Here is a 26,243-nt window from a genome sequence, read left to right on the forward strand (position 1 = left end):
GCTTCAGTCATACCAGCCTTTTTGTTATTCTTTCCTGTGCGTTCCATACCCATTCCTGCCCGATGGCCATGGTGCTTTCTGTGCTCTTGGCGTGGAGTACTGTCCTGTAACTCTTCACATGACTTCTAATCCTCACAGCCCTCTGAAACAGCACTTCCATCACTCTATCCCTTTACCACTATCTGCCATTAGCTGTCGACCACAGTGTGTTTATAAGTTCGTACTCTTTCACCACAAGAGCAGGAAGTTGGGAGTGGTTCTTGTTACTGTTTATTTTTTGTTTGTTAGTGTGCCCTGCGAGAATGTAAAGAAGAATTTCCAAGTGGGACTGTTCAAATACAGCCAATAGATCATTGGAAACCATAATAGCAATTTTCAGAAATGAAGCCAAATGTATAAGCAATGTGAAAGCAAAGGCAGTTTAGCTGTGTCAGGATCTAGGGATTGCCTGAACTGGCGGTGAGGTTATTCCACAGTCTGATTTCTTAGACTGGAGTGGCATTCCCAGAGTGCCTGGGAGAAGTGACAGGTGTGGCTCTGGCCCTCTCAGCCATGGTTGAAGTGGGTGAGTGGCTGGTATATTTTCCCCCTACCTTTTCAAGAGTCTTGTAAATACTGTTATGATCTCCCCATAAAAAGCAGTCCTGAAAAAAAATCCAAACTATATCCTGTTAAATGTACGTACATATTCTCTTGAGTAATTTCACATTGTTTTTTTTTCCTTTGGGATTATAAAAATGTGTGAGATTATCACTTTTCTCTTTCTGGCATTTGCTGGTTATTAGATCTGTGGACTCTTTTATAAGCCCTTTCAATTTCCAAGTACTCCTTTTACAAGTACTGAGAAATCCTTATGTGAGTCTTATTAACTATTCATTCTGGCTCCGTTGATACTTCTGGAAACTTGTTATTTGTAGTTTAAATTTTCTAGTTCTGTTCTTGGTGTCTGTTATCTTCTCTTACATTCTTTTCAACTCTTAGCTTGCTGTGTGTCATGCCTTATAATGGAGTGCACCTAGTTCTCCCAGATGCTTAGCAGAAAAAGGTGGAGAAGACAGTGCTCAAAGATTTTTGAGAAATGTTACAAGGTGGAGTCACTTCATGTGTACATTTAACTTAGTTTACACAAGTCACCAAAAGGAAGAAAAGATAGCTTTTGAAACAGTGGAGATGACTTCCTGGTTTTGTCAGTGATAATGTGCCCTGGAGTTAGCATGAAATGGGAGATGTGACTCTGCCAGCCCCTTAGTTAACTCTGGGTTCTGTGTGCCTGTCATAGTGTAATTATCTCAACTGGGCTGAAAATGAGTCTCAGATATGAAGATACTGCAAGACCCCTGACATAAGCCAACTACCCCCATCTAGTGCTCAACCAAAGAAACAGCAGCCTCTTCCTATTAGAGGAAAAACTGGATTAGTGCGAGATGCTAGGTCAGTTTCCCATATGTGTGCCTTTGTAAGCATTTTTCATGACTGATTTTGACTGTATGTGATTTTCACATCCCATGCTAAATTTTGATTGTAACTGCCATTTAAGATAGGACCCCATGGTATTCCTGCCTCTCTCTCTCATAGAAATTCACAAAGTATATAGTTTGATACACAATAAAGACATATTAATGAAGCATTTCAGCAAAAGAACGCTTAACTCTATCTTACCCAGTGCTTCACAAACGTACTTGACCTGAGAATGGTTTCTTGGTCCTGCCTTTTATGATTCTTCGAGCAGTCTTGGGGAACACTTGAAAGATAGGACCCCATGGTATTCCTGCCTCTCTCTCTCATAGAAATTCACAAAGTATATAGTTTGATACACAATAAAGACATATTAATGAAGCATTTCAGCAAAAGAACGCTTAACTCTATCTTACCCAGTGCTTCACAAACGTACTTGACCTGAGAATGGTTTCTTGGTCCTGCCTTTTATGATTCTTCGAGCAGTCTTGGGGAACACTTGAAAATGCTATTTTAAAGCAGTTCACTTTGAATGTATACTCTGTAGAGCTCAGTCTCCAATTTGTAGGAGACCATTTTGATTTAAATAGTACCACCTAAAACCGTTTCAACTTGAGTTTTGGGAATACCGTTCTTAGTAAGCCGACTGTGCTCAGATGCTTATTGTCTTTGCAGGAAAGCTAGCTGAGCAGAGGAAGCACTGCGACGCAGCCACAGTTTTGGAACAGTACGCCCAGGTAAACTCAGTGACTCCCATCCACACCCCCACCCCCAATCAATAAGCAAGGGCTTCCCAGTTGTACCTTAGTAATCATGACAATTAAAGGAACTGTGGGTATTTAGGAAATCCAGAGATAGTATTTCCCCTGAGGGTCTCCCATCTTGCTGGCTTGAAGTAGACACCGTGAGAAGTTCTGGTAGGGCTCCTGGAGGTAAAAACTCACAAAAGTGTAGGAATTTCCGTAAGTATGGACCCCTATAGAGTTTTTAACTCTTGGCCTTGTCTACAGTGAGTGATATTAGCTGGAGAAATTCAGTCTTTCACCCTAAGTGTGATGTTTGCTAGCTTTTTTGGGAGTTTAATAGGTGTGAGAAACTGGGAGGGATGTTGTTGGAGTTGGCAAACTATAGCCTGTGGGCCAAATCTCGTTGGCCACCTGTTTTGTAAATAAAGTTTTATTGGAACATAGCCTCACCATTTGTTTACCCATTGTCTGTGGCTTCTTTTGCACTTAAAACCACAGAGTTGAAGAGTTGTGACAGAGACAGTCTGGATGAAAGTCCCAGAAAGTCTAAAATATTAACTCTCTAGCCTCTTACAGAAAAAATTTGCCAATCCTAGCCCAATTGTGTTGAGGAAATTCCCTTTTATTCCTGGTTCTGAGAGTTTTTATCATGAACAGGTATTGAAGTTTCCTGATTGCCTCTTAAACTAAGATGTTTTCTGTTTTGTTTTTAGACCAGTGATAGGGTGAATTGTATTGACGTATTTTCTTTTTTTAATTGGAGGATAATAGTTTATTTACAATGTGGTGTTAATTTCTGCTATACAGCAAAGTGATTCGGCTGTACATATATATACATTCGTTTTTATATATTATTTTCCATTATGGTTTATCATAGGATACTGAATATATACTTCTCTGTGCTATACAGTAGGACCTTGTTGTTTATCCATTGTATATATAATAGCTTACATCTGCTCACCCCAACCTCCCACTCCATCCCTCCCCCACCCTCTTCCCCCTTGGAAACAAGTCTGTTCTCTATGAGTGAGTCTGTTTCTGTCTCGTACATAGGTTCATTTGTGTCATATTTTAGACTCCACATATGAGTGACGTCATGTGGTATTTGTCTTTCTGACTTTCTTCACTTAGTATGATAATCTCTTGTTGCTGTAAATACCATTGTTCTTTTATATGGCTGAGTAGCATTCCATTGTATATATGTACCACGTCTTCTTTATCCATTCATCAGTTGATGGACATTAAGACTGTTTCACATGTCCTATTGTGAATAGTGCTGCTATGAACATAGGGGTACATGTATCTTTTTGGATTACAGTTTTATCTGGATATATGCCCAGGAGTGGGATTGCTGGCTCATATGGTAATTCTATTTTTAGTTTTCTGAGGAACCTCCATACTGTTTTCCATAGCAGCCACACCAACTTACATTCCCACTAGTGGTGTAGGAGGGTTCCCTTTCCTCCACATCCTCTCCAACATTTGTCATTTTATAGAGTTTTAATGATGGCCATTCTGACCTGTGTGAGGTGGTACCTCATTGTAGTTTTGATTTGTGTTTCTCTAATAATGATGTTGAGCATCTTTCCATGTGCCTATTGGCCATCCTTAGGTATTCTTTAGAGAAATGTCTATTTATGTTTTCTGCCCATCTTTTGATTGGGTTGTTTGTTTTTTTGTTGTTGAGTTAGTATGCGCTGTTTGTATATTTTGGAAATTAAGCCCTTGTCCGTCACATCATTTGCAAATATTTTCTGCCATTCCATAGGTTGTTTTTTTGTTTTGTTTATGGTTTCCTTTGCTGTGCAAAAGCTTTTAAGTTTGACAAGGTCCCATTTTTTTATTTTTGTTTTTATTTCCATTGCCTTGGAAGACTGACCTAAGAAAACATTGGTACGATTTATGTCAGAGAATGTTTTGCCTGTGATCTCTTCTAGGAGTTTTATTATGTCATGTCTTATGTTTAAGTCTTTAAACAATTTTGAGGTTATTTTGTGTAGGGTGTGCTTCAACTTCATCAGTTTACATGTGGCTGTCCAACTTTTCCAACAGCACTTGCTAAAGAGACTGTCTTTTTCACATTATATATTTTTGACTTTTTTATCCAAGATTAATTGACAGTAGTTGTGTGTATTTATTTCTGGGCTATCTATTCTGTTCCATTGATCCATTTGTCTGTTTTTGTGCCAATACCATGCTGGTTTGATTTCTGTAGCTCTGTAGTATGTCTGAAGTCTGGGAAGGTTATGCCTCCTGCTTTGTTCTTTTTCCTCAGGATTGCTTTGGCAATTCTGGGTCTTTTGTGGTTCCATATAAATTTTACAATTATTTGTTCTAGTTCTGTGAAAGATGTCATGGGTCATTTGATAGGGATTGCATTAAATCTGTAGATTGCTTTCAGTAGTATGGCCATTTTAACAATATTAATTCTTTGAATCCAAGAGCATAGGATTTCTTTCTATATCTTTGAGTCATCTTCAGTTATCTTTCTTAATGTTTTATAGTTTTTAGCATATAAGTCTTTCACCTCCTTGGTCAGGTTTATTCCGAAGTATTTTATTTGGAGGGCTGTGATTTTGAAAAGTATTGTTATTTTACATTCCCTTTCTGATATTTTATTGTTAGTATAAAGAAATGTAGCTGATTTCTATATGTTAATCTTGTATCCTGCTACCTTGCTGAATTTGTTTATCAGTTCTAGTAGTTTTTGTGGGGTGTATTTAGGGTTTTCTATGTATAGGATCATGTTATCTGCATATAATGACAATTTTACCTCTTCCCTTCCAATTTGGATACCTTTTATTTCTTTTTGTCTGATTGCTGTGGTTAGGCCTTTCAATACTATGGTGAATAGAAATGGTGTGAGTGGGCTTCCTTGTCTAGTTCCAGATTTTAGCAGGAAGCCTTTCAGCTTTTCACCATTGAGTATTATATTGCTTGTGGGTTTCTCATAAATAGCTTTATTATGTTGAGATATGTTCCCTCTATACCCACTTTGGAAAGGGGTTTTAACATAAATGGATGTTGAATTTTGTCAAATGCTTTTCTGCATCTGTTGAGATGGTCATGTGGTTTTTGTCTTGCCTTTTGTTGATGTGGTATATCACATTGATTGACTTGCGTACGTTGAACCATCCATGGGAACTTGGGATGAATCTCACTTGGTCATGGTGTATGATCTTTTTTATGTGTTGTTGGATTCAGTTTGCTAACACTTTGTTGAGAATTTCTGCCTCTGTATTCATCAAAGATACTGGCCTGAAATTTTCTTTTTTGGTGGTGTCTTTGTCCAGTTTTGGTATCAGGATGATGGCAGCTTCATAGAATGTCTTTGAAGAGTGTTCCCCACTCTTCAGTTTTTTGGAGGAGTTTGAGAAGGATTGGTATAAGTTCTTCTTTTTACGTTTGGTAGAATTCACCTGTGAAGCCATCTGGTCCTGGACTTTTGTTTGTAGGGAGTTTTTTTAATTACAGACTGTATTTCACCTCTAGTGATTGGTTTTTCAAATTATCTGTTTCTTCTTGATTCAATTTTGGTGGGTTCTGTGTTTCTAGAACCTTGTCCATTTCTTCTAGGTTGTCGATTTGTTGGCATATAGTTGTTCATAGTATTCCCTTATGGTTTTTTGTATTTGTGCAGTATCAGTTGTCATGTCTCCTTTTTCATTTCTTATTTTGTTTATTTGGGTTCTCTCTCTCTTCTTCTTGGTGAGTCTTGCCAGAGGCTTGTCAATCTTGTTTACCCTTTAAAAGAACAAGCTCTTTGTTTTATTGATTTTTTTTCTGTTGTTTTTAAAATCTTTATTTCATTTCCTCCCTGATTTTTATTAATTCCTTCCTTCTACTGACTTCATGTAATTCATGAATTACTTCATGAATTACTTTTTATAATTCTTTTATTTGTTCTTTTTGTAATTGTTTTAAGTGGTTGGTTAGGTTGTTTATTTGAGATTTTTCTTGTTTTTTGAATAAGGCCTGTATCACTATGAACTTCCCTCTAAGAAATGGTTTTGCTGCATCCCATAGATTTTGTATGGTTGTGTTTTCATTGTCATTTGTTTCAAGGTATTTTTTAATTTCCTCTTTGATTTCATCATTGACCTGTTGGTTTTTCAGTAGCATGTTGTCTAGTCTTCATGTAGTCATTTTTTTCCTCATTTCTTTTCCTGTGGTTGATTTCTAGTTTCATGGCATTGTGGTCGGAAAAGATCCTTGAGATAACGTCTATACTCTGAAATTTGTTGAGGCTTGTTTTGTGCCCTAGTATGTTGTCCTAGAGAATGTTTAATGTGCACTTGAAAAGAATGTGTAGTATGGGTTTTTTTGGATGTAATGCCCTGAAAATATCAATTAAGTCTAACTGTTCTATTGTATCATTTAGGATCTCTGTTGCCGTATTGATTTTCTGTCTAGAAGATCTGTCCATTGATGTGAGTGGGGTGTTAAAGTCTCCTACTATTATTGTATTCCTGTCAGTTTCTCCCTTTATGTCTGTTAGTATTTGTTTTGTGTATTTGGGTGCTCCTATATTAGGTGAATATATGTTGACAAGTGTAAAATCCTCTTCTTGTGTTGATCCTTTTATTATGTAGTGTCCGTCTTTATCCTTCTTTATGGACTTTGTTTTAAAGTCTGTTTTGTCTGATATGAGTGTTGTGACTCCCACTTTTCTTGTCATTTCCGTTTGCATGAAATATCTTTTTCTATCCCCTCACTTTCAATCTCTGTGTGTTCATTGCCCTAAAGTGGGTCTCTTGCAGGCAGGTATTGTAGGCTCATTTTTTAAATTCAGTCTGCCACTCTGTGCCTTTTGATTTGAGCATTTAGTCCATTGACATTTAAGGTAATTATTGATAGATATGTATTAATTGCCTTTTAACCTTGTTTTCCTGTTGATTTTATATTTTTTTCTTTGTCCCTTTTTCTTTTTATCTTTTGTGGTTCGATGATTTTCTTTTGTGTTATACTTACGTTCTTTTTGGTTTTTTGAATCTACTGTGTGTCTTTGACTTGTGGTTACCCTGTTTTTCCACTATGTTAACCCCATCCTGTATCTGCTTGCCTTAGACTGCTAGCCATATAGGCTCAAACATATTCTAGGAAATGAAAAAAAAAAAATCTACATTTTCTTACTCTCCTCCCCCACACTTTATGATTTTGGTGTCCTCTTTTACATCTTCATGTTCATCCTTTTGCTGTTTATTGTGGTTATCACTTTCACAGAAATTAAAAAAATTTTTTTTTTAATCTCTGTACTGGCTTATTTAGGTGATTTGCTTTCCAATTGTGATTTTCTCTTTCTTATATATTCTTCTTTTCTATTTAGAGAAGACCTTTCAATATTTCCTTTAGGATAGGTTTAGTATTGCTGTATTCTTTTAGTTTCTGCTTGTCTGAGAAATTCTTTATCTTTCCTTCTATTCTAAATGATCTTGCTGGGTAGAGTATCATAGGTTGCAGACTTTTCCCTTTCAGGACTTTGAATATATCTTGCCCCTCCCTTCTGGCCTTGCAATGTTTCTGTAGAGAAATCAGCTGATAGCCTTATGGGGGTCCCCTTGTAATTAACTCTTTGTCTTTCTCTTGCTGCTTTTAGAATCCTCTCTTTATCTTTAACTTTTGCTATTTGTATTATAATATGTCCTGGTGTAGGTCTATTTGGGCTTACCTTGTTTGGGACCCTCTGTGTTTCCTATACCTGGATATGTTTCCTTCTTTATGTTTGGGAAGTTTTCAGCCATAATTTCTTCAAATACATTTTCAATCCCCATTGGCATGCTTTATATTATCCCATAGGTCCCTTATATTGCTTTCATTTTCTTTTTTTTTTTTTAATTTGCCTTTCTGTCTGCTGTCCTGATTGGGTGATTTCCATTATTCTATTGATATCTTCCAGGTCACTTATTCTTGTGCATTGTTTATTCTGCTGTTCATTGCTTTTAGTTTAGTTGTCATCTCAGCAAATGTGTTCTCTAATTTTTCTTGGTTATACTTTATAGTTTCTAGTTCCTTTTTTTTTTTTTAACAGTACTCTGCATTTCTGTCAATAGCCTTCCTTAATTCTTTCAGTATTTTCATTATCTCCTTTTTGAAATTGGTGTCTATTTGACTGAAGAGGTCTGTTTATTTGTTCTTTCAGGGGAATTCTCTTGGTCTTTTAACTGTGAGTGGTTCCTCTGCTTCTTCATTTTACTTATATTTCTCTTATTCTGTGAGTTTAGGAGAAACAGTTAGCTACTCGTCTTGGAGGGCTATTTATATGTGGGCCCGTCCCTGTGTATCTTGTGTGGGTTTAATATTTTTGGTGCGAGGGCTGTTTTTATTATTTATTTATTTGTTTATTTGGCTGCATCAGGTGTTAGTTGTGGCACGTGGGATCTTTGTTGCGGCATGTGGGATCTTTCATTGCGGTGCATGGGCTCCTCTCTAGTTGCGCATGGGCTTCTCTCTAGTTGTGGCACGCGGGCTACAGAGCATGCAGGCTTACTTGTCCTGTGGCATGTGGGATCTTAGTTCCCCAACCAGGGATCGAACCTACATCCCCTGCATTGGAAGCAGATTCTTAACCACTGGACCACCAGTAAAGTCCCACGAGGGCTGTTTTTTTTTTTTACCTGTAGCCCCTTTCCTCAGCATGTGCTGGCCATCATCCCCTTGATAGGGGGTGTGCAGATATGGGAGCTAGTGCCTGGTCTTGGGGTTCTCGGTGGCACTGGCAGATCACGTGCACCCCTAGAGCATGCAAAGGGAGTAGAGGCAGCTCACGACCAATCCTGGAGTCCAGAAGGGCGGTGGTGGCAGCTGGTGATTACTCCTAAAGCCCAGAGGGCAGCTGCTGCTCGTGACCGCTCCTGGAGCTCGTGTAGGTGGTGTTCTGCTGCCTGAGAGCTCCTGCAGGGAAAAAGGCTGTAGTGGCAGGTCCTGCCCCTCCCCTCACGCACCGCCCACACAATGGCACCTGGCCTCTAAAGCAGCCTAGGTTTCCTCCGCGTACACTCTCAGGTGTGGTTGCACCAGACTCTAGCCCCTTCAGGCTGTTTGCGTGCAGCCCACTCCAGTTGTCTACCTGGGTCTGATCTCCGAAGCACAAGTTTACACACCCAGCCCCTGCCCATACCAGAGGACATGTGTCTTAGGCTGGGGAGTACAGGGTGATGGCACTGTCTGTCTCTCCATTCTAGCTGCTGCAAACCAGTTGCTGCATTCTCCTCCCAGGCTCCAAGGCTCCCCCTCTGTCCCAGCTAATCTCCCCACTAGTGAGGGGACTTCCCAGGGTACAGGAACCTTTCCTCTTTCACAGATCCCTCCCAAGGGCCCAGGTCCTGTCCCGATTCCTTTCTCTCTTTTTTTTCTTTTGTCCTACCCAGTTAGAGGGAGATTTTCTTGCTCATTCAGAGTTCTGAGGTCCTTTGCCAGCGTTTGGTAGATATTCTGTGAGAATTGTTCCACATGTATGTGTATTTCTGATACATTTGTGGGAGGGGGTGAGCTTCATGTCCTACTACTCCACCATCTTGATCACTCCTCTGCACTGACTTTTGAATGTTAAACCAATTTTGCATCCCTGAGTTAAACCCAACTTGGTCATAATGTATGACCTATATTGGTGGATTCGAAAGTTTACTTGAGGCTTTTGTGCTTGTTCACAAGGAATATTGGTTTATAGTTTCCTTGTTATGTCCAGAATATGTAAAGAACTCTTACAACTCAAGAACAAAAGGACAAACAACTCATTTTGTTTGAAATGGCCCAAAGACTTGAATAGATATTTCTCCAAAGAAGATATACAGATGGCCATTAACCACATGAAGAGATGTTCAACATCGTTGTTCATTAAGGAAATGTAAATCGAAACCACAGTGGGCTATCACTTCATACCCACTAGAATTGTTTTAATCAAAAGAATGAAAAATAAGTGTTGTCAAAGATGTGGAGAAATAGGAACCCTTGTATATTGCTAGTGGGAAGGTAAAATGGTGCAGCTGCTATGGAAAAGAGTTTGGTGGTTCCTCAAAAAGTTAAGCATAGCATTACCATATGATTCAGCAGTTCCACCCCTAAATATATACTCAAGAGAAATGGAAACATATGTCCACAAAGAAACTTGTATACAAATGTTTATATTTTTAGAGCATCATAATAGCCAAAAGGTGGAAACAACCCAAATGTCCATCAATGACAGATGAACAGATGAATAAATTGTGATGTGCATACATGCACAGATACACACACATACACACACACACACAGGAATATTATTCAGTCATAAAAAAGAATGAAAAATTGATGCATGCTACAACTTAGATGAAACTTGAAAACATTATGCTGAGTGAAATAACTCACATAAAAGGACAAATATTGTATAATTCTACTTACATGAAGTAACTGGAGTAGTCAAATTCATCTGGACAGAGAGTATAATGATGGTTGCTAGAGTCTGGGGGTAGAGGAACATGGGGATTTACTGTTTAATGGATATAGAATTTCAGATTTGCAAGATAAAAAAAAGTTTTGGAGACTGATGGTGGTGATGGTTTCACAACCGTGTGAATTTGCTTAATGCCACCGAACTGCACAGTAAATGGTTAAAAGGGTAAATTTTATATTAAATTTTACTACAATCAAAAAATAATAAATTAAGGGGAAAGAAAGGAACAAAGAACCAGTAGATGGTACAACTTGGATGAATCTTAAAAACATATGCTAGGTGAAATAAATCAGACACAAAAAGTCACCTATTGCGTCGTTCCTTTTTTACAATATATCCAGATTAGGCAAATCCAGAGAGACAGAAAGCAGGTTAGAAGTTACCAGGGGGTGAGAGGAGTGGGAAATAAGGAGGGATTGGTTAATGGATATGGAGTGTTTTTATGTGATGATAAAAAAAATTTGAAAGTAGGGAGAGCTTGTGGTTACCAACATTGTGATACAGTAAACACCATCGAAGTACACACTTTAAAATCATTCAATGTATGTTATGCGAATTTGATCTCAGTAAAACACACACACTCACACATTGCCAGTCAAGCACAACACATCCTACCACGTTCCTCTGGGACACGTGGTACAGGCCTGCAAGGATCCTTTGGGGTCTCGGAAGAAAATGGTTAATTAATCTTTTTAATTAAAAATAACCTATTTAAAGTAGTATATATGTATTATAGATTGTTTAAAGTGCTGAAAGCACATACAAGAAAATAAAAACATCTCATTCCTACCACTCAGAGATTGCTATTATTAGCAACCTCTTTTTTTCTTTCTAGAGTTTTCTCTCTCCTTTCTGTCTCTTCCCCACCCCCTCTCTCCATACACACACACACACACACACACACGTATTTTTAACCAAAATGAAATTATGCTGTTTGTTCTGTTTGTAAATTTGGTGTGTTTGGTTGTGATCTTCATCTCTCCATGTTGACACATTTTAATTCATCTAACAATTACAATTTAAGTTCCCTCAATATTCCAAAATTGTTTACAGTAGATCAATCCAAATTAGATTCCAGTCTAGGGACAAGTATTGCATTTTGTTATGTCCTTTAAATCCCTTTTATCTAATGTATACACCCCCCCTTTTTATGACAGAGATTACTTGAAGAAACCCAGCTAGTTGTCTCATATATTTCATCTTTTAAAAACGTGTTTTGTTTTATATGCTTTTTAAGTACATTAAGTAATTATATATTGGGGTACATGATCAAAAGTTTTTAGTGGTAAGGGTACAAGCATCATAAATGGTTAAAGACTGTAGGGTATGCACGTGTTTATTACACTCATCAGTTTTTTGTAGGTTTGAAGTTCAAAATAAAAAAATAAACATTAAAAAAGAAAAAATGGTTTAGAAGATTACTATTCTAGTCTACCATTTCTCCAGAGTGTGCACTTGTCAATTCAGGAGTCCACCTAAACCTCTGGAATCAGATTTGGAGGCGCAGCTGGGGAAATGGGCATTTCTAAGTCTTTCTTGTGGTTTTGATGCTCAGGGATGTAGAGAGGTGATGCTTACCTTGTGCTTTGTGATCATTTCCAGAATTGACACCCCTCCTTTGTCTCTTGCATCAGTATTTATCGAGCATGTACTCTAGGCCAGTCCCACCAACTGGGACTGTGAGTGATAGGCTGGAAAGGCAGAGGGAGGCAGCTCTGTGGGCAGTTTTGCAGTTTATTACGGTGGCATCTAACACACTTGCTCCATTAGCCTGTTACCTTCCTTGATGTTCCCCTGTCAGGATTATGAAGAAGCTGTGCTCTTGCTGTTAGAAGGAGCTGCCTGGGAAGAAGCTCTGAGACTGGTAAGAGGACTTCAAAACTCCTCCCTGCATGAAGTGCTAAGCGGAGCAAGGGCCTACACAGGGAGACAGTGTCAGCCGCAGTCCCTTGTCTTCCGAGCTACTGAAATTTGTCAGAAATAGTTCAGGTTCCTGGTCTAAGGATAAGCAATGCTTTTTAAACCATTTAAAAAGTTTATTCTTGATGTTTGGAATTAGTCCTCTAAATATGAAATATTACTAATTTTTACTGAAATGAATTGAGTTTTCATTGGCTACCTTATAGGAGGCCTACTCCTCTGGAAAATATCCTGTCACCTCTGAAAGTGATCCATTTCCAAGTATCTTAACTTCCCAGTGATTTGAAGTTTTCCTGCCTAAAATTGTTGTATTTTTTTTTTTAGGTACACAAATATAACAGACCAGATATTATAGAAACCAACGTAAAGCCTTCCATTTTAGAAGGTGAGGGTTACATTTAGATAGAATTCCTGATTTGGAAGTATAGAACTGCTGGGAGAGAGGGAGACGGGAGAGTACTGCCTGTACTATTACATCCTTTAATCATGTCAGTGATGAAAGGACTCATTATATCGAGTCAATCAGAGTTCTCCACTGGGTGTGAAATTTACTTCTGAACATGGTTTTTAAATATGCTAAGTTGCTAAATAGTAGCACATAACTTATTTGAATGTTAAAAACCTGATAAGATACAATTAAGAATCTTTGGGAATAGTTGGTAAACTCAAATATGAACTGTATATTAGATAATATTGTATCAAATGGTTAATTTCCTGCATTTAATAATTGTATTGTGGTTATATAGATGATATCCTGATTCTTAAGAGAGAGATGCTGAAGTACTTAAGAGGGAAGAATCATATCTGCAACTTCCTCTCAGAGGGTTCCACAAAAATGTGTGTGTGTGTGTGTGTGTGTGTGTGTGTGTGTGTGTAGAAACAGAGGAAGCCAAAAATATGGCAAAATGTTAATAATTGATAAATCTAAGTGAAGGGTATATGTATGTACATTGAATTACTGCAACCTTTAAGTAGGTTTGAAACTTTTTCAAAATAAAAATTTTTTAAAAATAAGAAGGGATCCCTGGTGGTCCAGTGGTTTAGACTCTGCACTTCCACTGCAGGGGCCTCGGGTTTGACCCCTGGTTGGGGAACTAAGATCCTGCATGCTGTGTGGCGCGGCCCAAAAAATAATAATAAAAAGAAGAACCTTTGCAGATGGTTCCTCGATAACAGATGAGTGTTATCAGTTCTAGAATACTCTGGTGTTCACTGTATCCCTTAAAAGCAAAGTGTAAAAGAAGGACATCAGTTTGACTTATAAAAGTCTTTAGGAGTAGAGGTTGATTTTAAGCTCTGCACAGTCTACCCTGTAAGTGATGTCTGGCCTTTCTGACATTAACATGTATTTATATTCTTACCCTGCCTGCTCTTTACTACCCTGTCCTACTCAAAACTGGGAGGGTTCTTTGTGTATCATTTACTTTAGGTACTCCTAACTGGATACTGGAAGCATCCTTCCTGGCCCTGTAACAATCCATCTAGCCCACTCTTACTTGGATTTTTCTCCGCTAATTAGAACCTAGAAAAAGTGCTCCTTAAACATATAAGTATTGGGTATTTGTAGATGAAAAACTACAAAGACGTAATACTTATATGTTTAAGAAGCATTTCAGAGACTTTCCTCCTATTTTTGTTAAAAGCTTCCTGTGCACTCCTTTTATTTACTAGTCTTCTCTTGGGTTAGATACCAAGTCTTTTGTTCAGGTGCTTTTGTAAGTTTAGTGGTAGAGAGTATTCTAGGATGATGTTGATGAACTTTAAGATCTGGAATCTCAATCTCTAGTTCTTTCTCCTATAGCAATGTTGGTTACTTCTCATTAAAGAAAAAATTCTTGCTTGAAAAACCTGGTAACTTCTTTTCTTTGTTAAGCTCCAACTCCCTCACTAACCACCCCCACTCTAGTTTTATCTCTTTGTTTAAACGTGCTCAAATTATTTTCCATCTGCACCCTTAGCCCAGAAAAATTATATGGCGTTTCTGGACTCTCAGACAGCCACATTCAGTCGCCATAAAGCACGTCTATTGGTGGTGCGAGAGCTCAAGGAGCAAGCACAGCAGGTGCATCTGGGTGAGTGCCCACCTGAAGACACAGATGCTTGGGGGGTGGTGAGGGGCAGCATCACGCTTTGTCTCAGCTGCTAACTGTCCCTCCCACAGTGTGATTACTGTGCCAAGTGGAAGTCCGAGGCCTCTGAGGGTCTGTGAGGGTCTTTGTTTTGGGTACTGGTGAGCGCTTGGGGGCAGGACCAGGCACCAATGGGCAGAGCTCTGCCAAACATTCTCTCCACACCCCGACCAGAGCAGCAGACTACTGTAATTACACAGTGATCTCATTTCCAGAAGTTCCTTTGCTTTAAAAAAAAAAAAAAAAGACTTGCCTGGTGGTCCAGTGGTTAAGACTCTGCACTCCCAATGCAGGGTGCCCAGGTTTGATCCCTGGTCAGGGAACTAGATGCCACAACGAAGATCTTGCACATGGCCACAAAGATCCCACATGCCACAACTAAGACCCAGCGCAGCTAGCTAGCTAGCTAGATATATAAATAAAACATTTTTATGTAAAAAGAATAAAGACGTTTGGTAAAGTACTAGTTTACAGTAATAAAACTGTATATATTATCTATTTCATTTTGAGAGCGACTTTGTACTAGTTTTCATGTCCTTAGATTTGACCTGGTTAACTGTAGTTCCCTTACCCCACTGAAGGTAAACCCTCATTTGCAGGTAGTTTTCATGCTCTCTGGTTCTTCTCCTCTAGATGATGAGGCACCCCACGGTCAAGAGTCAGATCTCTTCTCTGAAACTAGCAGTGTCATGAGTGGCAGTGACATGAGTGGCAAATATTCCCACAGTAACTCCAGAATATCAGCGTATGTATCATGTTTATTCAGCACGTTGACCATGCCCTGGGTATATGGAGAAAGTACAAGTAAACAGGTCAGTTTTCCAGCAGGACAGTGCAGCAGGAGGGGGAGGACATTCTTCAAGGCCCTGTGGAAGCTGTGCAAGGACCTTCGCAGCATATCTAAGAGATTAGACTCAGCTTTGAAATGTTTTCTGCTGCAACTTCGTGGCCTGTGTTTGCCCATCAACCACATGGCGCTTACACTGGGTACTCAATTTATATATGACATCTGACTTTATTCATTTAAGAAATATTAAGTGACTATAATGTGTAGGCACTGAGAAAAATATAAAGATTATAAAGAAAAAAGATTTCACACTTCTTCAATTCAAAATTCAACTTGTCAGAAGTATAATCGAGCTAGTTGTAGTGGATGTTACCGAAACCTTTTAAGGAGATGTGAGTTATAAGAGCTGTACTCTTCCTTGGGAAACAACAGTGTATAATGCAAGATTATAGATTTAAACCAAATTGTGCTTTAGGAATTCAGAATGGAGACCTGTGAGGTTGTGTGGGGCAATCAGAAACTGCAAGAAAGCCACCTAGAACTGGGCTTTGAGAGCTGGGGTGAGAGTCCCAGACAAAACAAATGGCATAATTAAAGACCTCTGAGGCAGGAGAGAATGTGGGATTCATATATATTTTATGATATTCAAATTCCAATCTGGTATGTCTGTTATCTTACTTCAACTTAATTTTGTTGCCTTTAAACTTACTTGGTTTTTGCTACAAAATTGAAGCTGTTTGTTCTTTTCATTTTTCTGCCTCTTACTATCAGATGAAATCCGATTTTATTCTGTATTTTAATAAAAACTTCAAGGCCAGGCATCACTTTTTAGGGTTTTCCTTATTACTTCCTGCCTTTTCTCTCCCAATTTAATTTTTATGTATCATCTTAACACCTTCACCATTTTCCTGAAAATACAAATACCATCTGTATATACTCTGGTTTCCCAGAAAGTTGGTGGCCAATAGTTACATTCATTTTAATCTGTTCAGCACAAGGAGAGCCCCTTTTAAAACATCTCTAATTTCTAACAGGAGATCATCTAAGAATCGGCGCAAAGCGGAACGGAAGAAGCACAGCCTCAAGGAAGGGAGTCCACTGGAGGATCTGGCCCTTTTGGAGGCATTGAGTGATGTGGTGCAGGGCACTGAAAAATTGAAAGGTATATTCTCAATACTGATGATTCTTGCCCACAAAAAACATAGTAAATTCGTCACTTCAGGGTGCATTCCTGAAACAACTTCTCAGCCAATAGCCTAGATGTCTTCCTCTTTGGCATCCACCTACCTGAGCTGTGAGAGACTATCACTGAAACCAGGATAAAGACAGAGGAGGCACTGCTTTCCTGCTTGGCTCTAGTGGGTTTGTTTTCTTTTTGTAGTAGATATGTTGAATTATTCCAGCTTTTGGGGAGAAAGAAGAAAATGAGGGAGATATTGTAGTATGCTATTAGATATTTTCACTTGGGAAAGAAACTCCTGTTAGGATTCTAGCAGTGGAGCTGGTGATACAACTTACCACTCTCAAATTTCTTCTCTCTAGATGAAATATACCATATTTTAAAGATACTCTTTCTCTTTGAGTTTGACGAGCAAGGAAGGGAATTACAGAAGGCCTTTGAAGATACTCTGCAGCTAATGGAAAGGTCACTTCCAGAAATTTGGACTCTCACCCCCCAGCAGAGTTCAGCTACACCTGTAAGTTTTCCTCAAAGACAGAATGTGCTTCTTTTTTTTTTTAAATCACTTTGACAGGTTATTACTCTCACACAATCTCTTAATAGTGAGAGCAAAAGATTTTCCTGTTCTTAAAACGTACTATACAATAGTTACATTGTCTTAGACTTATGTTTAAGCTGTCAGTAAGAAGATTTTATGTTTGATAGTATAGTTCATAGTACACCTTGGCCTAGGTTAAGTTTGCTTTTTATTTCTCCTTTCTGCATGAAACTGCTGTCATGGAGAAGATGGGAAAGTCAGATGTCAGATGGTTGCCCTGACCTTCAGTGAGATTGGTCAGGGTAGGGGGCAAGCTAGGACCAGAACTGGCCTCTCACCTCTCTTTTCAGACTTATGGATGGGATCTGAGTTCTTTAAAGGAAGCCCAGACAATTGCTTTTTCTCTTGTTTTATGGTAAATTTGACTTGTCACTTCTGTGTTGTTGTAACAAGCTTGCTACTTATGTTAAAGCTGTTTGTGTCCCATCAAGAATTCTAATATATTGTCATCTATTTATTGTGTATATCTATCTGCTCAGTCTCTTACATCTCAGGTCTGTTGTTCAAAGTTTCAGTTTTGATTCAGAAAGGCTGGTTTATCAGTCAGAGTCCATTAAGGAAAAACAAAAACTACAGCTGTTATTTTATCAGAGAGAGTTTAATATATGGAACTGGTTAACCAAGTACTAGAGGACTGAGAAGGCAGAAAGGGAACACAGAGAAGGAACACTGAGATTGAAACCTGACAGCCACTTGTACCCATAACGCTGAAGGAACAAAAGGAAGAGGTGGGATTCTTAGAATTTAGACGCTTGGAGGTGAGGCCCCTGCAGAGCTGGTTCTTGAACCTTGGAGAAGGGGGTGGCAGCCAGCTGGTGCTGGTATTGCCGAGGGGGCAGGATGAGGCTGGGTCTAAGCGTACAGAAATAAACAGAAACTGGGACAAACAGCTGCTGCGGGGTACAGAGCTACTGTTGGGGTACAGAGCTACTGTTGAGTGAAAGCAAGCGAACAAGGGAACAAATTCCCTCTCCTTTCTCCGTCCAGCTGGTGTCTGCTATTGTTGGAGCATAACGGCTGTCCAAGGAGGGGTGTTTTCTCAGGCCCCCAGTCCCAGCATCACGAGCAGTGTATAGGAAGGGTGGGTTTGGAGCTGAGAGGGAGGCTGGAAATCAGCTCATAAGCTTACTGGGTCTCGATTTCCTCAGTTATAAATGGGGATAATACTCCCCTGTATAGTTCACTGGAATGTTTTGAAGGTTAGAATGGAGAAGATGGGAAAGTCAGATGTCAGATGGTTGCCCTGACCTTCAGTGAGATTGGTCAGGGTAGGGGGCAAGCTAGGACCAGAACTGGCCTCTCACCTCTCTTTTCAGACTTATGGATGGGATCTGAGTTCTTTAAAGGAAGCCCAGACAATTGCTTTTTCTCTTGTTTTATGGTAAATTTGACTTGTCACTTCTGTGTTGTTGTAACAAGCTTGCTACTTATGTTAAAGCTGTTTGTGTCCCATCAAGAATTCTAATATATTGTCATCTATTTATTGTGTATATCTATCTGCTCAGTCTCTTACATCTCAGGTCTGTTGTTCAAAGTTTCAGTTTTGATTCAGAAAGGCTGGTTTATCAGTCAGAGTCCATTAAGGAAAAACAAAAACTACAGCTGTTATTTTATCAGAGAGAGTTTAATATATGGAACTGGTTAACCAAGTACTAGAGGACTGAGAAGGCAGAAAGGGAACACAGAGAAGGAACACTGAGATTGAAACCTGACAGCCACTTGTACCCATAACGCTGAAGGAACAAAAGGAAGAGGTGGGATTCTTAGAATTTAGACGCTTGGAGGTGAGGCCCCTGCAGAGCTGGTTCTTGAACCTTGGAGAAGGGGGTGGCAGCCAGCTGGTGCTGGTATTGCCGAGGGGGCAGGATGAGGCTGGGTCTAAGCGTACAGAAATAAACAGAAACTGGGACAAACAGCTGCTGCGGGGTACAGAGCTACTGTTGGGGTACAGAGCTACTGTTGAGTGAAAGCAAGCGAACAAGGGAACAAATTCCCTCTCCTTTCTCCGTCCAGCTGGTGTCTGCTATTGTTGGAGCATAACGGCTGTCCAAGGAGGGGTGTTTTCTCAGGCCCCCAGTCCCAGCATCACGAGCAGTGTATAGCAAGGGTGGGTTTGGAGCTGAGAGAGAGGCTGGAAATCAGCTCATAAGCTTACTGGGTCTCGATTTCCTCAGTTATAAATGGGGATAATACTCCCCTGTATAGTTCACTGGAATGTTTTGAAGGTTAGATGAGAGGGTAGATATAAAAGCATTTTACAAACCATAAAGATAAAAGCAACTGAGAATTAGCCCCTCATAAATACTTGAATTTACTATAAGTATTTCCTAGAAGAAATGTGATCACCTTCAGAACTAGTGCTTTCGAGGCTAAAAATTTATAATGCTTCCCAATGCTCTCCCTTATCCTCATCTATTCAGATCATGTTAACATCTAAGATACCAACTTACGAGTCTTCTAGGGGAAATGACCAGGAAAATTGTGTTTTTGCTTTGGTTGGTAAAGCATGGTAATGTCATCTGTGCAGGATACCATGGGTCACATGGCAGTGTTTTGAGCACATGACATCACTGCTGAGAGTGCGCCAGGGGAGAACACACAGACCTGAGTGAAGGCGAGGCGGAGGGCCTGGAGTGTGCCTGCTGAGGCTCGAGCGGGCGTGGAATTCCTGCAAAGTCTCTTGTTTTACCTTAAACACGTGTGCGGAGTTTGCATTCTCCTCCATGATATGCACAGAATTGTTTTAATGTAAAAATTCTCACAAATCTTTGAGTACAGTCTGGTGCTCTGTGTATTCTATAACCTCTTATTATTATATCCCCTCCCCCCAGGGTATGGCTCACTTATTTGGAAAGGACCAGGCATATATCACTGAGATTTTCTTCTTCTGTTTTCCCCCCATCATTACCTTGTTCTTCTGGTGGACAGGAGATGTAGAGGTCTGAATTGAGACTGGAGAAACTGGCAAATTAAAATCACATATGTGTTTGATACCATAATGAAAATGAAAGGCTATTTATTGCTGGTAGAGATTTGGTATTTGCAGTCAGCAGAAGTATAAGATAATCTTTGCTGATTCAGTCTACTTTCTACTTAGGTTCTAGGTCCCAATTCTACTGCAAATAGTATCATGGCCTCTTATCAACAAGAAAAGACTTCAGTTCCTGTTCTTGGTTAGTATTTTTTTCTCTCTAAATTATTATAGTACTAAGCAGAAGGAGTATCTTTTTCTAAGTGTTGAGATGGTTAGTAGTATAAGGAGAGATTGGGGAATCACTACTATTTTCCCTCGGTTCTAAGAGTTTGTCTTTAGTAAAATTAGTTTAACGCCTTTAGTGTTGGGATCCTGGGTTGGCGGGTAAGAAATCCAATGTGACATTAAATGTATAATTAAAAAAATTGTTCTGACATGCACACTTATTAATGCAATGGCATACACTAGTCCATACAGACACATCACAGTTGAAGAAGTGTGACTCCTAAAGTCTAATTTGCACATACATTTTAAGGATTCATCTGAATCATCCTTTTTGGCTATTGGCAGTTTTGCATTGTGTCTTGGGGACATTTTCATATTCCTGCTTAAGAGCTGGACCATTTTAGTCATACTTAGGATTAACAGTATAATTTGAAAACAAATCCAAAGAAGATTAGCATTTCATCTGCATTTTCTGTTGAATTCCTAAAATGTTCTGTTTCTTTGTGGTGGGGGGGAGAGGATTCTCATCAGTTAGGTTACATATTCCTCAAAGTTAAAAGCCCTAAAGGCTTTCTTTTGAAAGTTGGTTAAAAACCTTTTGACAGATCAATTTGGTGCCAGAGTATTCATCCTTCATGTGGATCAGTCAAGCATAGCAACTTCTTTTTAGCTTTGAAACGGTGGCAGTTTTTACGGCTGCTATTTGCATTTCTGGCATGTGAGAGGCAATGTTCTGCAATTTTTTCATCTAAATGCTCTACTGTGGTAGCATTTTGATAACATTTGAAGTAGCATTTGTGGGAGCCATGTCAAGTTTAACTTTCATGGCTTATATTGCTACCAGGAATAAATTAACTCCCTTCCATTCCAGCTAAGCTCATATATGCAGACAGTTGACTGCTGTATCCCTAGATCCCCTTCTTCCTGGAGGCTGGCAAGCTGCCTTTGGTATCAGTCCCAAAACGTACACTTATTTCTGAGATGCTACAATTCATCTCAGGCCAGAGGCTGTTCGGTAATTGTTTAGTTCGTAATGTGTCGAATCCAGTTGTGATTTCTGTCCCGTTTTCCTCACTGCTGGCTTGATGCTGCCCTTCAGGTCAAGTTCAGTCACACCTTTCTCTAGGGTGGTCTAGTTGGCTTTATTAAAGAGCACTTCCATTTCCCAGCTGAGCCTTAAAGACTTTAAAATTTTGAGGCTCCTCATTATCAGAGTATGTATTATCCGTGTCCCTGTGTGGGAACACTAGTATAGATTGTTTAGGAAAGGAGAAGTTCTCATAACCCAAAAAGAGGCGGATGAGCTACTCACAAAATTAGTTCCTCTCAAATATTCCTCACCTGCCCCTTCCCAGCTAACAGTAGTAGTAGGGGATCAGTGACTTGATGGGGCATTTTCTGATGGTTTCATGTTAAGATGCAACGTAGTACCACGCAGGTTGATTGCAAGTCTGCAAAAATGTAACCCATTTCATAAAATGGATTAACGTTTTACCACAGTAGTGCTTAAATCACGGCGAAACTGGACTTGTTACAGTTGATAACAAAATTCTTCAAATGAGTATGATTTGACTATCAAAGGATTAAGAGAAGTCCTTGGAAAAACTGATAAAGCCCTCAAATTATTTTTGTGAAATGACTCTGTGCTGTGAAATTCAAACGTGGAAATGTGAAAGATGTCATGTCCTGCTGTCATACAGTTTGTCAGAATAATTTCTTTCCTGCCAATAAGTCAATACTTGGTATTTATATTTAGTTAAGTCTAAGAATCAAATATAATTGTAGTTATGCCTAATTTTAAAAAATAAAATACACTATTTTCAGAACTTGTTTCTTTTTTAAAAAATGATGGAGTCTCATTCAAAGTTTACCCACTATTTAACATAAAATTATGGAGCTTGTTGACAATGAATTTAAGTAGGCTTTTCCAATATTATAAATAAGCGAAACTTCTTGTGGTCTTTCTGTCTATATAGATTTTTGTTTGGGGGTGTAGAGAATAGTAATTGTATGTGAAATTATAAAACTGTTATGATTAGTAGAGAAAATCTGGATGTACCGAAAAGTATAGCAAAGAAAATTAAGATTTAATAATTTCTAGTCATACATGTGTACAATGCATGTATATATGTAAAATGAAAACCATGTTTTTAAAACATTTTATCTTGAGCATTTTCCACACATTTCAAAATATTCATGTAAATAATTTTTCATGTCTGTATGGGTCATATATACAGATGTACTGAGAAAGACCATGTTTTTATATGCATGTTTTCTCATGTCTCTACTTCCTGTATATGATTCCTACTTAGATAAGAGACTCCATAAATCTAACTGAAAGAGGGCCTGCAAGTTTTATCTAACGGTGACAAATTTCCCCCAACCATCACCCACCGCCTCCATTTATTTATTTTTTTAAAATATGGACATTTTTAATCAGTGTGTTTGCAGAAATTTTTATCATAAAGCATTTTCTGTCCATTAACTTTACATACTGAATACACGCCACTACTTTTTTTTACTCTTATAATTGATGTAAATTTTACATACAGTAAAATGTACAGATCTTAGGTGTATAGTTTGATGGAACATTAACTCTGGTTCTGATGGTCGTCTTGTAGGTGCAAAGCCCAGTTGCCTAATTTTAGCTTAGAGTTACTTGCCTCAGCTCCCACCAAGAAAAAATAGTGTGTCTATCACAATTTCCCTCTCCTTTCTTTCAGATGCTGAGCTTTTTATACCACCAAAGATCAACAGAAGAACCCAGTGGAAACTGAGCCTTCTAGAGTGACTCTGACCCCAGTTAGGAGGGCTCTGGCAGAGAAGGCTGTTTTCCTTCCACTCCTCACTCCTCGAGGCCTGGCTGCTGGGAACTGGGGAGAGTAAGACCATCTACCTTAGCATTACGGAGAGCTGCTCTGTGCAGCAGGCCTCAGCAGACACCAGTTCTATTTTATTTTGCGTACAATCTTAATCGTTAGCAAGGCTTTAAGCTTTAACCCATATAGCATCATTTTGTAAAAATTACTGTTCTTCTACTTAGCGCTGACTGGGCATATTTCTGGTATTTATGGTAATCAGGACATTGGGTTTCATTCCCAGCTACAGGTCGGAATCATATCGGGACCGTAAGTAGACAAATCACAGATTGATTTGTGCCTCAGTTAATTGGGAATGTTTCGTGGCTGCTACCTCAAAAGTGTGAAGAGAAGTTAAATAATGTTTTCGAATTGTTTTATGTTCCTTGAGGAAAGCCTTATGTATAAACAACTAATGGCTATTAGTGCTCCCAACGATAGGTCTGATTTAATCATTTAAATGACTTCACCTTGAACTAAAGCAGAATGAAAAGTGAAATCTATCCTTTGATATTCTAAGCTTTCCTAGGCTGACAGCAGTTATTTTGTAATATCTTGCCAGGTCATGTGCTTCCAGTTATAACTGGTTTGAGCCTCCTATCACTACGTGTCCATGTGGACTTTTTTCATTGCCTGTGAATGTTCTGCTAGAGTTAGCAGCGTTAGAGCTGGAACAGATTAGAATTTCCGAAACAGTGTTGCGTACATTTGGGATGGTGAGCAGCGTGCATCATAGGCATGAGCAGCAGAAAGTTACTCCTTTTTCTCCAAATGTTCCTTCTTTTAACATAATGTTTTTGTCAGTATCTAGGCCATTTCATTTATTTTTCTTTACGGTGCTTAACTGACCTCTGTCTTTTAGTTATTTTCTTTGGAAGAAATGAGAATGTTATCTCTTTGGTGAGTCTAGAAAAAAGCTCAGTTCGTTTTGACAATAGTTTGTGGCTGACTCTTGGGTAAGGTTAACAACCTCTTTCATGCTTTTAATACCAGAACCAGACCTTTATTACTCTACGTAAACCAACAGGATGTCAGAGTATAGGTATACCCAGAATTGTGTAACTAAAGAAGCCTTTGCCTAGTATAGCAAAATGTAAACTTTAGAATCTAGGTGTGTTCACTGTATAATTCAACTTTTCTGTGTGTCTGAAAATTTTCACAAAATAATAGAAAAAGTAGAAGAAGAATATCTATAATTAAGTGCCCAACGTTGAAAGGCTGCAAGTGCTTTGTGACTACTCTTTGGTGTGGATTAACGAACATGGTAACTTACATGTCATTTTAATATATTATAGTGCTCTTGCTATGGATAATAGTAAAGGGACCCATGCTGATGGGTGGGAAATAGAAGTAAATGTGTCTGTTGATAATGGTGTGACTTTGCATGGATGTTCACTTTCCTTGAAATAATATATTGAAGCAGCAAAAAGGAATTTGTGTGAATACAGATTACTATCAATTACTCTCTCTCTGAGCAAGATGGAATTTTATTCATTTGGAGTAGAAGCAGGTGAGAGCAGACCTTCCAAATTGAAGGCCAAGTCAAGGGTGAATTCGTGGGGAAAAGTGCTGTGTATGGGCAAAGGAGAAACTCCTTGGAGTTGTGAATGCTTACTTTGTGGGAAAGATTTTGTCAAGTTCTAGAGAAGAGTATATAATTCTTCCCCCAAATTTGGCCTCTTCCCAAAGCAAATTCATGCAAGAAGCTAAAAGCCTCAGTTATTTAGTTTGTTCCATGGAATCAGCTTTGTTCAGATGCTCCAGACATCAAGAGGAAACTTGCAGAGGACTTTCTCCAATAAATGCACATTTTAAATTTAGACTTCTTTAAAAAAACAGAGGCAGGGGCTAATGTTTTTATTATGTCTTTATGAGTATAGCTTGGTGTAATTTCTTAGCATTGCCACGTATTTTAAAATAAATTTATTTTCCATATGTATCTACATATATACACACTGCACACATCTGAGGGATTTTTCATAGTCATAATTGAAGAGGATTTCTTAAAAATAAACTTGAAGGCATTTTGAGTTTATTTTTGTGCATGGTGCAAAAGGTATGTTTTCACTTCATTGATTTACATGCAGCTGTCCAACTTTCCCAGTATCACTTGCTTAAGAGACTGTCTTTTTCCCATTTAATATTCTTGCCTCCTTTAAGGTTTAATTGACCATAGGTGTGTGGGTTTATTTCTGAGTTCTGTTTTGTTCCATTGATCCATGTGTCTGTTTTTGTGCATATATCACAGTTTTGATTACTGTAGCTTGGTAGTACTGTCTGAAGTCTGGAAGGTTTACGCCTCCTGCTTTGTTCTTTTCCTCAGGATTACTTTGGCAATCCTGGGTCTTCTATGGTTACATGTAAATTTTAGGATTATTCTAGTTATGTGAAAAAATGTCATAGGTAAGTTGATAGGGATTGCATTAAATATGTAGATTGCTTTCAGTAGTACGGCCATTTTAATAATATCAATTTTTCCATTTCAGGAGCATGGGATATCTTTCCATTTCTTTGAATCATCTTTAATTTCCTTTATTAATGTTTTATACTTCTCAGCATATAAGTCTTGTTTACTTCTAAGTATTTTTATTTTGGGGCTGTGATGTTAAAAGGTATTTTTTTTTTTACATTCCCTTTCTGATATTTCATTGTTAGTGTAAAGAAATGCAACCAGTTTCTGTATGTTGTATCCTGGTACTTACTGAATTCATTTATCAGTTCTAGTAGTTTTTGTGTGGAGTGCTTAGGATTTTCTATATACAGGATCATGTCATCTGCAGATAACGAAAACTTTACCTCTTCCCTCCCAATTTGGATACCTTTTATTTCTTTTTCTTATCTGACTGCTGTGGTTAGGACTTCCAGTTCTATGTTCAGTAGAAGTGGTGAAAGTGAGCATCCTTGTCTTGTTCCAGATTTTAGCAGGAGGGCTTTCAGCTTTTC

At 38.6% G+C, this 26,243-nt stretch overlaps 1 protein-coding gene across 1 annotated transcript in view; it reads left to right on the forward strand.

Moving 5' to 3' along the window:
- The window catches only part of ELP1 (elongator acetyltransferase complex subunit 1), a 61,214-nt gene extending 35,879 nt beyond the window's left edge, over window positions 1-25,335 (forward strand). The window contains exons 29-38 of the mRNA XM_024753685.1: window positions 1,419-1,431; window positions 2,131-2,192; window positions 12,431-12,493; window positions 12,874-12,934; window positions 14,508-14,621; window positions 15,312-15,423; window positions 16,500-16,627; window positions 17,008-17,162; window positions 20,341-20,416; window positions 23,166-25,335. Coding sequence (XP_024609453.1) covers window positions 1,419-1,431; window positions 2,131-2,192; window positions 12,431-12,493; window positions 12,874-12,934; window positions 14,508-14,621; window positions 15,312-15,423; window positions 16,500-16,627; window positions 17,008-17,162; window positions 20,341-20,416; window positions 23,166-23,233 — 852 coding nt within the window. The 3' untranslated portion in view covers window positions 23,234-25,335. The remainder of the gene's footprint in view (window positions 1-1,418; window positions 1,432-2,130; window positions 2,193-12,430; window positions 12,494-12,873; window positions 12,935-14,507; window positions 14,622-15,311; window positions 15,424-16,499; window positions 16,628-17,007; window positions 17,163-20,340; window positions 20,417-23,165) is intronic.
- Window positions 25,336-26,243: the final 908 nt, after the last annotated feature.

The sequence above is a fragment of the Neophocaena asiaeorientalis genome, unplaced genomic scaffold (assembly GCF_003031525.2).
Source record: "Neophocaena asiaeorientalis asiaeorientalis breed wild unplaced genomic scaffold, Neophocaena_asiaeorientalis_V1.1 scaffold342, whole genome shotgun sequence".
Taxonomy (NCBI): Eukaryota; Metazoa; Chordata; class Mammalia; order Artiodactyla; family Phocoenidae; genus Neophocaena; species Neophocaena asiaeorientalis.